Source organism: Anopheles arabiensis, chromosome 2 (genome assembly GCF_016920715.1).
Source record: "Anopheles arabiensis isolate DONGOLA chromosome 2, AaraD3, whole genome shotgun sequence".
NCBI classification, from domain to species: Eukaryota; Metazoa; Arthropoda; class Insecta; order Diptera; family Culicidae; genus Anopheles; species Anopheles arabiensis.
In genome coordinates, this window is record NC_053517.1 from 23,884,674 (window position 1) to 23,898,096 (window position 13,423).

Here is a 13,423-nt window from a genome sequence, read left to right on the forward strand (position 1 = left end):
CGCAGCTTACGAGCCGGCAGCAGTAATAACTGCGCCATCTTCGAACGGTTCTGTCGGTAATGTTAACTTGCACCGTTTGAAGCTGATGTCTTTGCTGTTTTTATCGTTTTTTGATTTGGCTGTTGTTGTTGTTGTATTGCTTCTCTCACCCCCACGTATCGCGTAGATAATCGTCGCAGACCGGGAAGTGAAGGTTGACCCACCCACCCAGTGCCAACCTGATGCGGGGGAAATGATGAGTATACGGACGATGATGATGATGATGGTATTGGAAAAAATAACAGATTTTGCACATCAAGCGAACTTGAAGCTTTTCACAGGTGACCTCCAACACGCTGGCTGGCAGCTATCAAGGGCTATGCGCCCTCCGATTGCGGATCAGTCGACGTTTGGTGTTTGACGGTACGCAACGTGGACAGCCAAGTTACCGCTAATTGTTGTGTTGCGGGGTTTATTTCAATCAATTGCTAAATAAATATGCCAATACTACTGCCTTTCATGTAAGGCTCTGTGTAAATGGGCGTTAGTTGATGTACCTGAATCTGAAATTGGGATCTTTATCGTGCTCGGATTGCGTATTTAGCAAGGCGTACAACATAAGCTTGATTTTTGCATAGCAGCAATAACAAACGAATTGTTGAAGATGGAGCTCAAGGAAAGAAATTTTAAGAAAATTGGACTTATCTGCGTCGCGGTGCTTCTGTGTGGTATGGTGTTTAGCTATGGGATATTTCCGTCAATTTTGCGTTTCATGATTAAGCAGGTACGTTTGACTAGAGTTCATTCTCGAGCTGCTTATTTTTGTGGCACATTTTCAAGTGATTGTAATGATTATCCCTTTACTGCCTTGAGAAGCGCCTGAAGGTATGCAATATTGGAAGGTTTGCTTCATAAAAACTTAAATGCAGAATCAAATGAAAATATAATCATAATTGGCGTCGAGAAGATACAAGGGACAGAGCCATGGCCCAGTGCCGAACTGCAGGGTTAATCTTAACGTGCGCACATTTTGAATATAAACAAGCGTTATTACCTTTTGTGCAACATTGTATTTTAGGCATTTAGCAAAATTTAATCATTGTTTTTTTACCACTTCCAGAACGTGCTGCTGAAACCGGGCACACAAATACGGGACATGTTCGAGAAGATACCATTTCCGCTCGACTTCAAGCTGCACATCTTCAACGTGACGAACCCGGATGAAATTATGCGCGGTGGCAAACCCCGCGTCAACGATATTGGACCACTTTATTTCGAGTAGGTACCATATGTGTGCGAGTGCCTTTCTGTTCAGGTAGTTGTAAAATTCAATCATATAACCTTTACTTTATTATTTAAAAGATAAGACTTGAGACATTAACGTCGCTCATTGCACTATTGTTGCAAAAATTGATATATTCACTAAACATCCTGCGAAACTACTCACTTCTAATTAAAGCGATAAAAAGCATCGGAAAGTTGCACAAAATTCGGAAAGTCGCTTCAGAAACGTGGACAGCTCCTTGCTGGAATGCATTCTCCACCATGAACTCGACGCACGTAGCCGCTAGCGCAGACACATCCTTCGGTGCAGCGTACAAAACAATATACATTTTGATTCATCGTCGAGCAAGTCTTCTGCACGCAGGGTCCACAGCACGAGTAGAGCTCATTGCGGGGGCACCGCCGAACTAGTATGCCAACCGCTGACGAGGAAAAGAGATTTGAAAATAAGTTAAAATGCGACATTATTTCAGTTCAGCTCCTCTCTTACGGCGCTGTCCCGACGATCCTGCAGAGAGAGAACACAACACGGATGGGTTTACAGACTGTGCACGGTTCAAGCCAACTGCAGTGCATAGCACAAGACTGCAGGCAAACATAAGCTTTAAAGCAGACACCATGATTTTCGTTGTGTGAAACCGGTACTAAACTGAATCAGCGGCCCCACGGATGGCTAGATCCTGCTGAAGTTCGATTGTTTTATAGCCGGAAGAATCTCGGCAAATGGTGTAGCCTGCTGGGCAAATTTGAACAGTTGCGCGCATATTTTCTTCTCACCAGAAGTATAGTTTACCTTTCGTCTGGTGTGTTGTAGTGGCTTGATGTGTTTGCGTATTTTATTTTTGCATCTGATACGACACATGTAACCGGGATAACCTTCAAGTGTATACACTCGAAAAGAAAACACAATCAAACTGATCTTCTCACTGCTAAGGAATGATGGTAGTCTATTCCATCCATTGCATCGTGTTGAATGTTGCTACCCTGCCTCTAAGCAAGTTGCAAGAAAACGTTTTGCACGGTTTTACGAGTTTTTCAAAATGAACCACATTATGCAACGCTCGCAAGATGTTTTATTTTGAACAACTGTAATATGATTTTTGATAATTTTCGTGTGGTTTCCTAAATATATGTGACAGCTGTGATGTTGAAAAATATCTTACGAGCAGTGAGGTATGCTGTTGGCATTAAACACTGACTCGAGAAACTGTGCGTGTTTTGAGTTTTTTTTCCAATAAAAGGAAATTGCTTGGGAGTGGTTTTCAGGAATTGTTTATTTTGTCGGTACAGAAATTTCTATGAAAGACATCATTGGCAAACACGGTGCAATTCTATAGCTTTTAATTCCAATCTCCAAAATTATAACCGTATTGTAAGTCGAGCCATTCTTTGCTAGTGATTGATTAATATTTAAGTAGCACTGTAATTAAGAGATTTGGTTTTTTCATATTTAATAACCGTCATTTCAAAAATCAATCTCATTGTTTTTGCGCAGTCGTTTTCCATGGTGCAGATTTTTATTCTTATTTCATCTATGATCAATCACAATGTCTTTGCTACGTAGGAAACAATTCTTTAGTTGTCATCATTTCCGCTAGTTTTAGGCCGTTATGTGTTCCGTGCGTTTACAATTATTTTCGACCAGCTGCGCATTGCGCATCGCGCACGCAGCCCCGTCCGCCCATCGACGCGTGTATCCGTCAGCACAGTAGCATCCTTTGTAGCACCGTTCATTACAGTACCTGTCGCGGGACATATTATCACAGGTCAGCTCGAAACACATTCCGCAGCAGTAGTAGACCTCATTCGGCCCGCATTTCACTGCAAAAGAAGAAGGACATCGTTAGCTGTTGTTAGTAGCACGAAAGCAGAGCACTTTTTTGTCGCTTCACTTCTGCGTACGTACTGTGGCGGGTACAGGCCAAAACATCCCTGTTTGGAACTATCCTCTGAGCTGAGCCATACGAGGCCACCACACAAACAATCAGCAGCAGTAGTAAGCACTTCATCGTCACGCTCTGTTACTCAGGTTTCTGATGGTAGCGTCTAAAACACGGGAACAGCTTTCGTCTGTTCGTTATATGGCCCAAGCTGGCAATGTTCTAGATCGAAGCGCCATCTGATCAAATACAGAGAGATGGGACAAATGTTTTCACGCTCAGCAGTGCAGTTGTTTTTCTTCTATCTAGGGATGCCAGATGAACGCGTGCCTGCGTTTGAACGCCAGTTTTGGCAACTTCCAGAATGGTTGCCTTATGCAAGTAAAATTATTTTGTAACAATCACAATTTTATTATGCTACTAGTTGCAGTAGATGTTTTTCTATCCAAGGGACTTGCTAATGTAAATTACATTGTGTAAAAAGAGACACGTTTTTTGCAATTGTGGAATAACCCTTGCATCTATTTACAAAAACAAACTGCATCTTTATACAAAAAATAAAATGGAGAGTGGAGAATAAGGTTAGCCTTTGGTTTCCTCGAAAGTTGCTTGAAAAGTTATATCCATAAATTTTCATATCTGTGTATATTTCTTATTCTTACTCAAGTGTGTACTTCAATTCTATAGAAAGTTTTCTTACTATGTAAGAAAGTAATAAATGCGTTCCAAACACATCAGCGTTATTCAAATATTCAAGATCGAATATCAAGAGTAATAGCCAAAAAACATTTAATATATGACTAATTTTGTTTAAACATCAGGCGAATAGACACTAATTAGATTTTTTATTCATTTTTGTGCAGTGTAAATGCGGGTAGAAAAGCAATTAATTTAGAAATTGAAAAACAATTCAAAAGCCGCGTACTAAGAAAGTAGATTCTAATGTCCCTGAAATATTTCACCTCATTTAAGTTCATGTACTCTCGTGGTATAGTAATCAACTCGTACGACTTAACAATATGCCCAAAACAATACTAACAACAACAACTGACTACCCTGCTATGGGGGGGGGGACAATAAGTCACTGAAAGCCAAGTACACAAGTGGTACAGGCAGGCCTTGACCGACAACGGTTTTTGAGCCAAAAGAAGAAGAAGAAGAACTTTTTTAATTCCGATTCAAGGTGATCACATGTGGTCTGTGAAATTAAAACAGTAAATAATAATACTTATGCGCACGTTTAGGTAAACATAAACATGCTCCAGTAAGCGAATTCAATAACAAGCGTTGAAACGTAGGCATTGTTCGTGAATTATTTCATCTTTGCGTATAATGCAAGGTGCATTGAAGATATCAGGTGGTGGCATATGAAAATTTGTCATATGACATAAGTTCCCGGGATTCAAACCTTTGTTTACGTTTTTTCAACTTGTTGATCTATTTTATCTCCATTTTTTTAATCGATTACACTTATTATTCGTATTTTGGGGTTTGCAAGTTTCTATGTGAGATTATAAAATATATTGGACATAAGTATTACAGTAAACAATGATAAAAACAAGTATTTTTTTCGTGAACGTTTTGTATACTTTACTGTTTTATCGACATTTTTAAATATACCAATTAATACATCTTTTCTATCAGTTCTTTTTACATTCATCCATCACTGTCTGCGAGATGCATAGACGATTTAAAAGAAATTGGTACTTTTATCTCTTTGATTTTTTTTCTATTTTGTGACTGTGAAATAACCATCAAATCTTTCGTAAATATGACCCATTTTTTTGTAACAACCAATAAACGTACAGAATTGCACTTAAGAAACAAGAAATCTGTTTTGTTTACTTTGTTTCGTGTGCGGAGACCAACGGTAAACGAGCTTAAAATGACGTAAGGTCCCTCACATCGACTTTTCAAATGCGCTTTTCCACCACCTGGTCTGTTTAATGCAGAATGAGACAATGACACAGATAGATAATTAAACATATATTCTAAAACAGATGTGTCAAACTAATTTGTTTCACAAGCCACTTGTTCACCTTAAATCCATTAGTGGGCCGCAATATCTTGGTAGAATATGAGTGTGAGTGCGTGAAAAATTTGGCATTTCATTGAACGTCAAAGCACGATGCAGGATAAAAGTTGCGTACATAAATTTAAACTAGAAATTCAGCCATGTTCATTTTGGGTTTGAAGTTTTTTTCAGTTTTCACGGCGTGAAATTCTCTCGATACGTCTGGTTGCACGGTCTTCAAATCAACTACTACTTTGCATACTTTTAGGCGTATCGATGTTATCGTTACGCATGTATTGGCTGCTCGCCAGTCACGTTTGTTAAACACATTCACGCAAAGTAATGAAAGAGAAAGAAGCGTGTGTATTTTGCATTGTTTAATGTATTATATGTTCTGTTTCTCAAAAGTTGATTTTCTGCAAAAAGATACTGTTTTAAATCAATGCAAAATTGTATCGCCAACGATATACTTTATTACAAACATTCACATGTAAAGATGTTCACTAAAACTACCGCCTAGCAACTACACAGCTTCAAGATACCGTGTATTCCACTGTATGCTTTAAGGTGCATTGGTCGCTATTTATCTTTTTATTTTAAAACCATTCTTTTAGCCCCTGCTCTACTCTTTGATGTAGGGTGGAAACTCTTGCTTCGGGCAGGCTTTGTACGAAATGCATGGTCCCTTCGGATGGGCACGCACGAATCCTACCATGCAGAAGCAACCCTGCACACAGCCCCGATCTTGACAGGTAACATATCCCCGGCACGTGTTATAGGCGCACTGTCCGCAGCAGTTAAACACTTCATTTTCACCGCAAGTTGCTGAAAGAAAAAGATCAAAATCTCATATAAGAAATCATACATTTGATTGTTAATAGTAACTCAGTACTTGGAATGCATTTTGTAGTAGTGGTGCGTATGGTTGTAGTCGGTGGATTGGTGAAAGTTGTTTTGGGTGGTGTAGTTCTCGTGGTACTACGAGCGGTAGTCGGTGGTGTCGTTTTCGCAGTGGTGCGCGATGATGTCTTCGCAGTGGTGCGCGATGATGTTTTCGCGGTGGTGCGCGATGATGTCTTCGCAGTGGTGCGCGATGATGTTTTCGCGGTGGTACGTACTGTAGTGTTCGTGGCAGTTCCACTTGTGGCAGGCGTAGAAGAAGCTATCATGGTGGTTAGAGTCGTATTTCCGGCAAAAATTGGGGTAGGAGAGCTACCATTCGTTTGTGATGGTACAGTAAATGGTGTTGTAGTTGTTGCAATAGGGGTTGTCTCGGGACATGTTTCTTCGGTGATGGCAGTCTCAATTTCAACTGTAGGGGTCTTCTCTGTTACTGGTGTTGTTACTGGAGCTTTAGTTACTGTCGGTGATGTATCAGGAACCGTAGTAGTCTCATTTGCAACTGGCGCAGTAGGTACTGGTGCAGTAGTTTCAGTTGGACTCGTCTCAGGACATGTTTCTACGGTGATCGGAGGCTCAGGTTCTATCGGAGTTGTACCAGGATCTGTAGGGGTCTTCTCTGTTACTGGTGTAGTTGTGTCGGGACATGTTTCTTCGGTGATGGCAGTCTGAATTTCTGTCGGCATTGTATCAGGAACTGTAGAGGTCTTCTCCGTTACTGGCGCAGTTGCGTTAGTCGGGCTCGTCTCGCGAGAGCTTTCTTGGGTGACTGGAGTTTGAATTACTGTTGGTGCTGTATCAGGAACCGTCTCATTTGCAACTGGCGCAGTAGTTACTGGTGCAGTAGTTTCAATCGGGCTCGTCTCGGGAGATGTTTCTTCGGTGAAGGGGGATTCAGTTTCTGTCGGTATTGTTTCAGGATCTGTTGGGGTCTCATCTGTTACTGGCGCAGTTGTGTCAATCGGGGCCGTCTCGGGAGATGTTTCTTCGGTGACGGGAGCCGTAAAGTTCTCAGCTGTTGCCGTCTCGTATATTGCAGTTGAGTCAATCGGGCTCGTCGCAGTGTAGGATACACAGAGGGCCAATATATAAAGTGCAAAGAAAATTATCCCTATCTTCGCCATCGCTGATGCGTATACAACCGATAGGACAGTGGAATAGATGCGCCGCTGTATCGATGCTGCATAATTTAAGTACTTTCCGAGCTGCTGCTCAACTGCACAAACAAAATGTTCTTTTTCTTGATAGGGTTGTTTCTGCTGTAGCTTCTACGTGTTGTTACAACACGTCGGAACATACCGTCATCTGAGTAGGATAGACTGCACAACCATGGCAACCTACTTTTTCGTGTGAAAAAAAGAGTGAAAAGCCTTGAAACGGTTTCCGCTCTAGGTGAAATGCTTTGCCAATTTTATAGAACGCAAGTGTATTGTCGCAGGTGTGCAAATATGTTGTACGTCAACGTACACGTCAACGGTGTGTTGCTTCTGCAATTTGAGGTTCTTATTATTACGAAGTTAGGAAACATTTACAGAGACAATTGTAAACATAGTTTTAACTGGACTTTTCAGAATTTCTAGCACCTCATTTTTGATTAATTTCCATTGCCAGAGAATGGAAGGAAAAGTATGACACGGTGGACAACGTGGAGGAAGACACGCTCACATTCACACTGCGCAACACATGGATATTCCGACCCGATCTGTCCGCACTAACTGGCGAGGAAATTGTCACCATACCGCATCCCCTCATTATGGGCGTCCTGCTGATGGTGCAGCGGGACCGCGAGGCAATGATGCCGCTGGTCAAGAAGGGCGTCAACATCCTGTTCGATCCGCTCGAGTCCGCCTTCCTGAAGGTGCGAATCATGGACCTGCTGTTCGATGGCATTTACGTCGACTGCAGCAGCCAGGACTTTGCTGCGAAGGCGCTCTGCTCCGGCATGGATTCAGAAGGTGCAGTTATGCCGCACAACGAAACCCACTACAAGTTTTCCTTCTTTGGCATGGTAAGTAGGCGAAGTGTGATGCACACCACAACTCGCTTGTAAGACCTTGTATGCACTCCGATCGGTAGCGCAATCATACCGAGGCAGGCCGTTGGGTCGTGTACCGGGGCGTGAAGAACATTCGTGACCTCGGCCGGGTGGTATCGTACAACGAGGAAACGGAAATGGACATCTGGGACGGGGACGAGTGCAACCAGTACATCGGTACCGATTCGACCATCTTCCCCCCGTTTCTCACCGCTCAGGATCGGCTATGGGCATGGTCGCCGGAAATCTGTCGGTCGATCGGTGCGCACTACGTGCACAAATCAAAGTATGCCGGGCTGCCGATGAGCTATTTCGAGCTGGACTTTGGCGATCTTAAGGTAAACACCGCGGATATTACGTTGTAAACAAGCAGGCAGGTGATATTTCGTACCTTTCCGTTTGCAGAATGAGCCGCACAATCACTGCTTTTGTCGCGATGCACCCGACGATTGCCCACCGAAGGGCACGATGGATCTGTCGCCCTGTCTTGGGGGACCCATAATCGGCTCAAAGCCCCACTTCTACGGCGCCGATCCGCAGCTGATCGAAGCGGTGGACGGGCTGGCACCGAACAAGGAAGCACACGATGTCTACATTCATTTTGAGCTGGCAAGTATTTGCTGGGTTTCGTTCACCCGTGTTCCTATTTGATATCCATATTTACCTCCCCGGTCTGCAGTTCACCGGAAGTCCGGTTTCGGCCGCAAAACGGCTACAGTTCAGCATGGAGCTCGGCCCGATACGAGACCACGAGCTGTTTGGTCAGCTGCCGGACGTAATTTTGCCCATGTTTTGGGTCGAAGAGGGTGCCTCGCTCAACAAAACCTGGACCAATCAGCTGAAATATCAACTGTTTCTGTAAGTAGCGCACCTGTCGTCTGCTCGTCGCGCAGAGCAGCGCTCTACAACTTTTTTGGATCGCGGACCACTTGGCTTTGAAAGTACAATTTACCGCGGCCCGCAGCTAATGATAGCATACATTTTATAGCCTTAGTTCAAAGTATTTAATTAAAAATATGTTTAAATCTTATTCTAGACGTGCCTGTTGAAAATTGAATCTGATTGAGTTAATTTGGTCTGATGATTAATTTAATTTAATTGTACGATATGTATCGTAATAAGCTTTTCTTTTAAAAAAATAATTTTTTCGCGGACCACTTCTGTTAACGCCATAGACCACAATTGGTCCGCGCACCACAGGTTGCCACTGGCGCAGAGAACGCATCGCACACAAATAACCTTTCACCTGTTTGCTTTCTCCCAGGGGGCTCAAGTTTAATGCCACTGTCAAATGGTTAACCATCATCATCGGTACGGTCGGGGCCGTCGGGTCGGCGTACATGTACTTTCGCAAGGAAACCAAAACAACCGACGTGGCCCCGGTGGATGTATCGACCCCGGACACCAATCCGTCGTCTGCCAAGGATGGTGTTGTGAACGTTTCGCTCGGCAGAAACCTGCCGCCCGTTATCGACGGGTTGGACAAACCGCCGAAGCTCAGGGCGACCGAGCTTCAGCAGGAACGGTACTAATGTACTAAAAAGAACAGAATTTGATCTTTAGTTATTGTAGCTGTTGTGATACGAAGTGTCGTTTACATTAGTTTCGTAGTTTTTTTTTTTTGAATTATTCAATCTGCTTCATAACACATGTGCAGCTGCAAAAATGATACAATGGCATTTCATTGGCAGAGCAGAATTACAATAAAACACCTTTGCTATGTTGGGATCGAAATTGTTTAATATATTACTACGTGTATGCATATTCCCGGTATGGTTGGACCGAAACCCGTTTTCAAAAGAATGTGTAATCAAACTTTGCTCGGGTCACAATTTAATTACACGCAAAATTCAATATCAAATTGATTCTTGGTTTATTCTTCGTGGAATACCATTTTTCGCTGTCCCGTTTTGATATGAAAAATTCCACCGCAAAGGGTAAAAAGCCGGTTTTGTAGTAACACTATTTACGTGGCGGGCGGGTTGGAATAGTTCGGGGACACTTGTCCTGCCGAATGCAGGGACCGTCCGGTGCGTACTTCCTCACGTATCCCTGCTTGCAGTAGCAACCCTTGTAGCACACGTCCGGACATGTAGTATCATCCTCCAGGGCACAAGTGCGCTGAATGCACGAGCCGCAACACTGGTACCGCTCCCGGGCTGGGCAGATTTCTACAAAATAAGCAATCATCATAAACATACATGGATCCTTCGCGGTAGTATCAATCGCAACTGAGCGGCATGCTTACCCTTCACACATCCCGCCTTTTGTGCACCGATTGTAGCGAACGCTACGATCACTATAAAACACACTACCAATGAGAGGCGCATTGTTTCGCTTGGTTTGCCTTCAGCTAACGGGTAAAGATACTGCTGGTTTATCGTCCGATGGTCTCGAAGTGATCTTAATATGTACCCAAGCTTGCCCGTTTTGTTCCAGGCATTTTGGTGCGAACGCCGTTGTTCTTCTGCACGATCGGGAACGCGTTCAGTTGTGCAAATTAAGGTAGACGAAACGTTCTCCTATTCCCCGATGTCAGTTTGTTTGTTTGTTATTCGTTTGGTTTCTTTACTACATGTTTACACATACTCGGAACCCGCCCAGGAAGTTAAAAAAAACAGTTTTCAGTGTTTGTATCAATTTCATGGAAAGCCTGAAGCATGACATGGCGCCGGATAGGTATGCAATCAGCGTGCATGATGGATGCAGCGTTACGCTGGTAGTCTGTTTGATAAGTAACCGCTACGATTTTTAAAACAAAAACACAATACGCCTAAAAGATAAAAGGATAATATTGATTAGAAATAAAGCAAACAAATTGACAAATAAGAGCATACATATTCTTTTTTTTATTTATAAGACTTAATGTCTTGTAGCAAAATAAATTATATTTTCGTTACTATCTTTTACATTTATTAGTTTTTCCACTGCTCTTTTCTAGAGCACGTTTGAAGATCTCAATATTCAACAACAATAAAACTAATTATAATAATAATAAATAATTTATGAGCAAAAAAACTTCATTAAGCGAGAATAATTTTACAATTCGTAGAGTTCTTTCAAACTATGGTTTCACTGTTTTTTTATCTGTGATATGCATGTTCAACCCCAATGTCTAGTTTTACGCATACCAAACACAAACACTTCTTGTTTTCCTAGTTTGTTTTTCGTCACAATAATTTATTAAAGCGAACCACTCCGCTTTACGTGTTAATGTATTTACATGGAGGTGATCAATAATACAATTTACAAGGTGTTTGCTACCGTTGACGTTGCAGCCCCAGCAGCCTGTTCCCGCTCGGTGCATTGGCTTTACAAGCTGCTTGGCGTCGTCTGCTTTTTTTCCCCACCCAACAACGCAGAGCTTAGCGCAAACAGCCTCAACTTACGATTACGTTGCGAGTTACAATAATCCCCATACCAATAAATACGCACGTTCTATTGCTGTACGTTTACAACATCATCTGTAACATCCTGCCTTTACAATACTAACATGCAGATGGGTTTTAAGCTTTTCCTTGGTAAAACTTCATTCATCCTGCACACCAACTTATCACAACTTACAACTATTCACACTGCGGTTCTGGTTCTGTATTGGTTTGTCAGTTGCACTTCTAACAGGGTTCGTCGGGCGATCGAATCGGACGGTTGAACTGGCTCTAGCAAAACAAAAATAAACATATCACATTTATTAATTCGAGAGCTGCATCGGAATTGGATCGTCTAACTGCCCCCGTGTTTAAATTATTGCACAAAAAAAAAGACGTTAACGAAACCCGAATAACAAGTTTACGCCGAAACGGAGGCGCCTCAGAAACAGTTCTACTGATATCGTGTTACCCTCTACGTTACGCAATACTTTGTTGTTGTTCACTTGGTTCTAAATGCACCATCCCCGAATAAAAACGAACTTACTGTACACTCGCTGTCTAGTCATTTCTTTGTTAAACCCCTTTTGTAAAACTAAGGTGCGCTCTACCCATTTTGCACACGTTCAAACACTGCTTGCGTAATAAGTTAGTTACGTGGTCCTTCTATCTTCCCTTTGCTCTTTTCGCTGTTTATTTTCCTGGACCCTGTTCTCAGTGAAGTTTCTCCTTGCCCAGCTGCACGATTCGTGGGTTCAGATACAGACGGGTCAATGCTCGCAGCAGGTAAACGACACCGATCAAGAATAGCACCTGATCCAGACAGTAGTACTGGAGGAAGCTGCAATTAAAAGGAATAGCAAAAAAACGGAAGCATTAGTATCACTTTGCACACATCTGGATCATCATTAGGTTTGTTTTTGTGACTAGTCTTGCCACTCACTTTAAGTTTCGTGCCGGCGACTGCAAATGGTATGCGCCGTTGTGACGAATCACGTACTCCGTCCAGTAGATGGCCGTCTCGAGCGGTGTCGATCTTTGGTCTTTCAGCAGAACCTGCCGTCGTCTAGGAGTGTTAAGAGAGAGAGCAAAAAAAAGGGGGAATGAATAACGCATCATCATTATCTCGTTGGCAGCACACATCCTCCTCTTCCTTCACTTACTTGGCATCCCGGCGGTACGTAGGGTCGTGGATCACCTTGTGGATGGCACGCACCAACCGTTCGCTCGTGATCGTTTCCAGGTCGAGCTTCAGGGCGTACCCGTCGGCGACGGCCTTTGCCGCGTTCGCATCATGGTCGCAGAACACGGGCATGGTCACGACCGGCACACCGTGGTACACCGTTTCGAACATGCTGAGCAGCCCACCGTGCGTTACGAACGCACGCAGCTTCCGGTGGCCGAGGATGTCCTGCTGCGGCAACCACCGGCCAATCTTAACGTTCGCCGGCAGATCCGTTAGCAGCGCTGGGCTCGCCTCGTACTTCCACAGCACCCGGTAGGGGAGGCGGGCAAACGCCTGTACCAGCAGCTGGCGCAGATGGTCCGGCATGTTGGCCGCCTTCACCGACGAGCCCATCGATACGTAGATAAAGCCCGACTCGCCCGCCCCGGCAATGAAGTCCTCCAGATCCTTGGGCAGCGGGGCGGCCGGTTTGCAGTGGATGCAGGCGATTTCCGCCACGTTCGGCAGGAGCGGCCGGGGGTACGTTACGCTCGCCTGCCCATTCTGCAGGATGAAGCTCACGTTGCGGGACAGGTTCCAGATGTTCGGCACGTCCGAGCCGAGATGGCGCCGCACCATGTGCTGCAGGTAGAGCATCGAGGGCTGCAGAATGGAATGGAGATAGCACACGAATGGATAATTGTTTAATATTGTGTTACTACCCGAGAATGCAAGGCGGCAAAGATGCCGCTTCGCGTGCGTTTGCAAGGTTTTATGTTTCTTCGCGGTTTGCCACTG

At 43.7% G+C, this 13,423-nt stretch overlaps 5 protein-coding genes across 9 annotated transcripts in view; 1 reads left to right on the top strand and 4 right to left on the bottom strand.

The window, feature by feature from the left end:
• Nucleotides 1-398: 398 nt before the first annotated feature.
• LOC120894940 (sensory neuron membrane protein 1) lies at nt 399-10,710 on the top strand. The gene is made up of 7 exons (XM_040297848.1): nt 399-763; nt 1,100-1,257; nt 7,669-8,065; nt 8,134-8,430; nt 8,498-8,701; nt 8,772-8,950; nt 9,357-10,710. The coding sequence occupies exons 1-7, from the start codon at nt 644-646 to the stop codon at nt 9,622-9,624; spliced, it is 1,623 nt and encodes a 540-aa protein (XP_040153782.1). The 5' UTR covers nt 399-643; the 3' UTR covers nt 9,625-10,710.
• LOC120894948 (cysteine-rich venom protein 6-like) lies at nt 2,745-3,308 on the bottom strand. The gene is made up of 2 exons (XM_040297860.1): nt 3,170-3,308; nt 2,745-3,084 (listed from the first exon to the last, which is right to left on the bottom strand). Exons 1-2 carry the CDS (start codon nt 3,270-3,272, stop codon nt 2,864-2,866), a joined length of 324 nt encoding a protein of 107 aa, XP_040153794.1. The 5' UTR covers nt 3,273-3,308; the 3' UTR covers nt 2,745-2,863.
• On the bottom strand, nt 5,590-7,218 carry LOC120894943 (mucin-2-like). The gene is made up of 2 exons (XM_040297855.1): nt 6,050-7,218; nt 5,590-5,982 (listed from the first exon to the last, which is right to left on the bottom strand). The coding sequence occupies exons 1-2, from the start codon at nt 7,179-7,181 to the stop codon at nt 5,780-5,782; spliced, it is 1,335 nt and encodes a 444-aa protein (XP_040153789.1). The 5' UTR covers nt 7,182-7,218; the 3' UTR covers nt 5,590-5,779.
• LOC120894952 (chymotrypsin inhibitor Ani s 6-like) lies at nt 9,942-10,526 on the bottom strand. Its single transcript, XM_040297863.1, has 2 exons — nt 10,341-10,526; nt 9,942-10,263 (listed from the first exon to the last, which is right to left on the bottom strand). Exons 1-2 carry the CDS (start codon nt 10,420-10,422, stop codon nt 10,055-10,057), a joined length of 291 nt encoding a protein of 96 aa, XP_040153797.1. The 5' UTR covers nt 10,423-10,526; the 3' UTR covers nt 9,942-10,054.
• Nucleotides 10,711-11,251: 541 nt separating the features above from the next.
• The window catches only part of LOC120894942 (UDP-glucosyltransferase 2), a 28,909-nt gene continuing 26,737 nt past the window's right edge, over nt 11,252-13,423 (bottom strand). For 4 of the 5 annotated variants that reach the window (XM_040297852.1, XM_040297849.1, XM_040297853.1 and 1 more), the window contains exons 6-8: nt 12,624-13,288; nt 12,404-12,526; nt 12,175-12,301 (exon numbers count right to left, since the gene is read on the bottom strand). In XM_040297852.1, the coding sequence (XP_040153786.1) occupies nt 12,175-12,301; nt 12,404-12,526; nt 12,624-13,288 (915 nt within the window). Of the gene's footprint in view, nt 12,302-12,403; nt 12,527-12,623; nt 13,289-13,423 lie in introns of all 5 variants that reach the window. The other variant, XM_040297851.1, reaches the window with a different exon arrangement.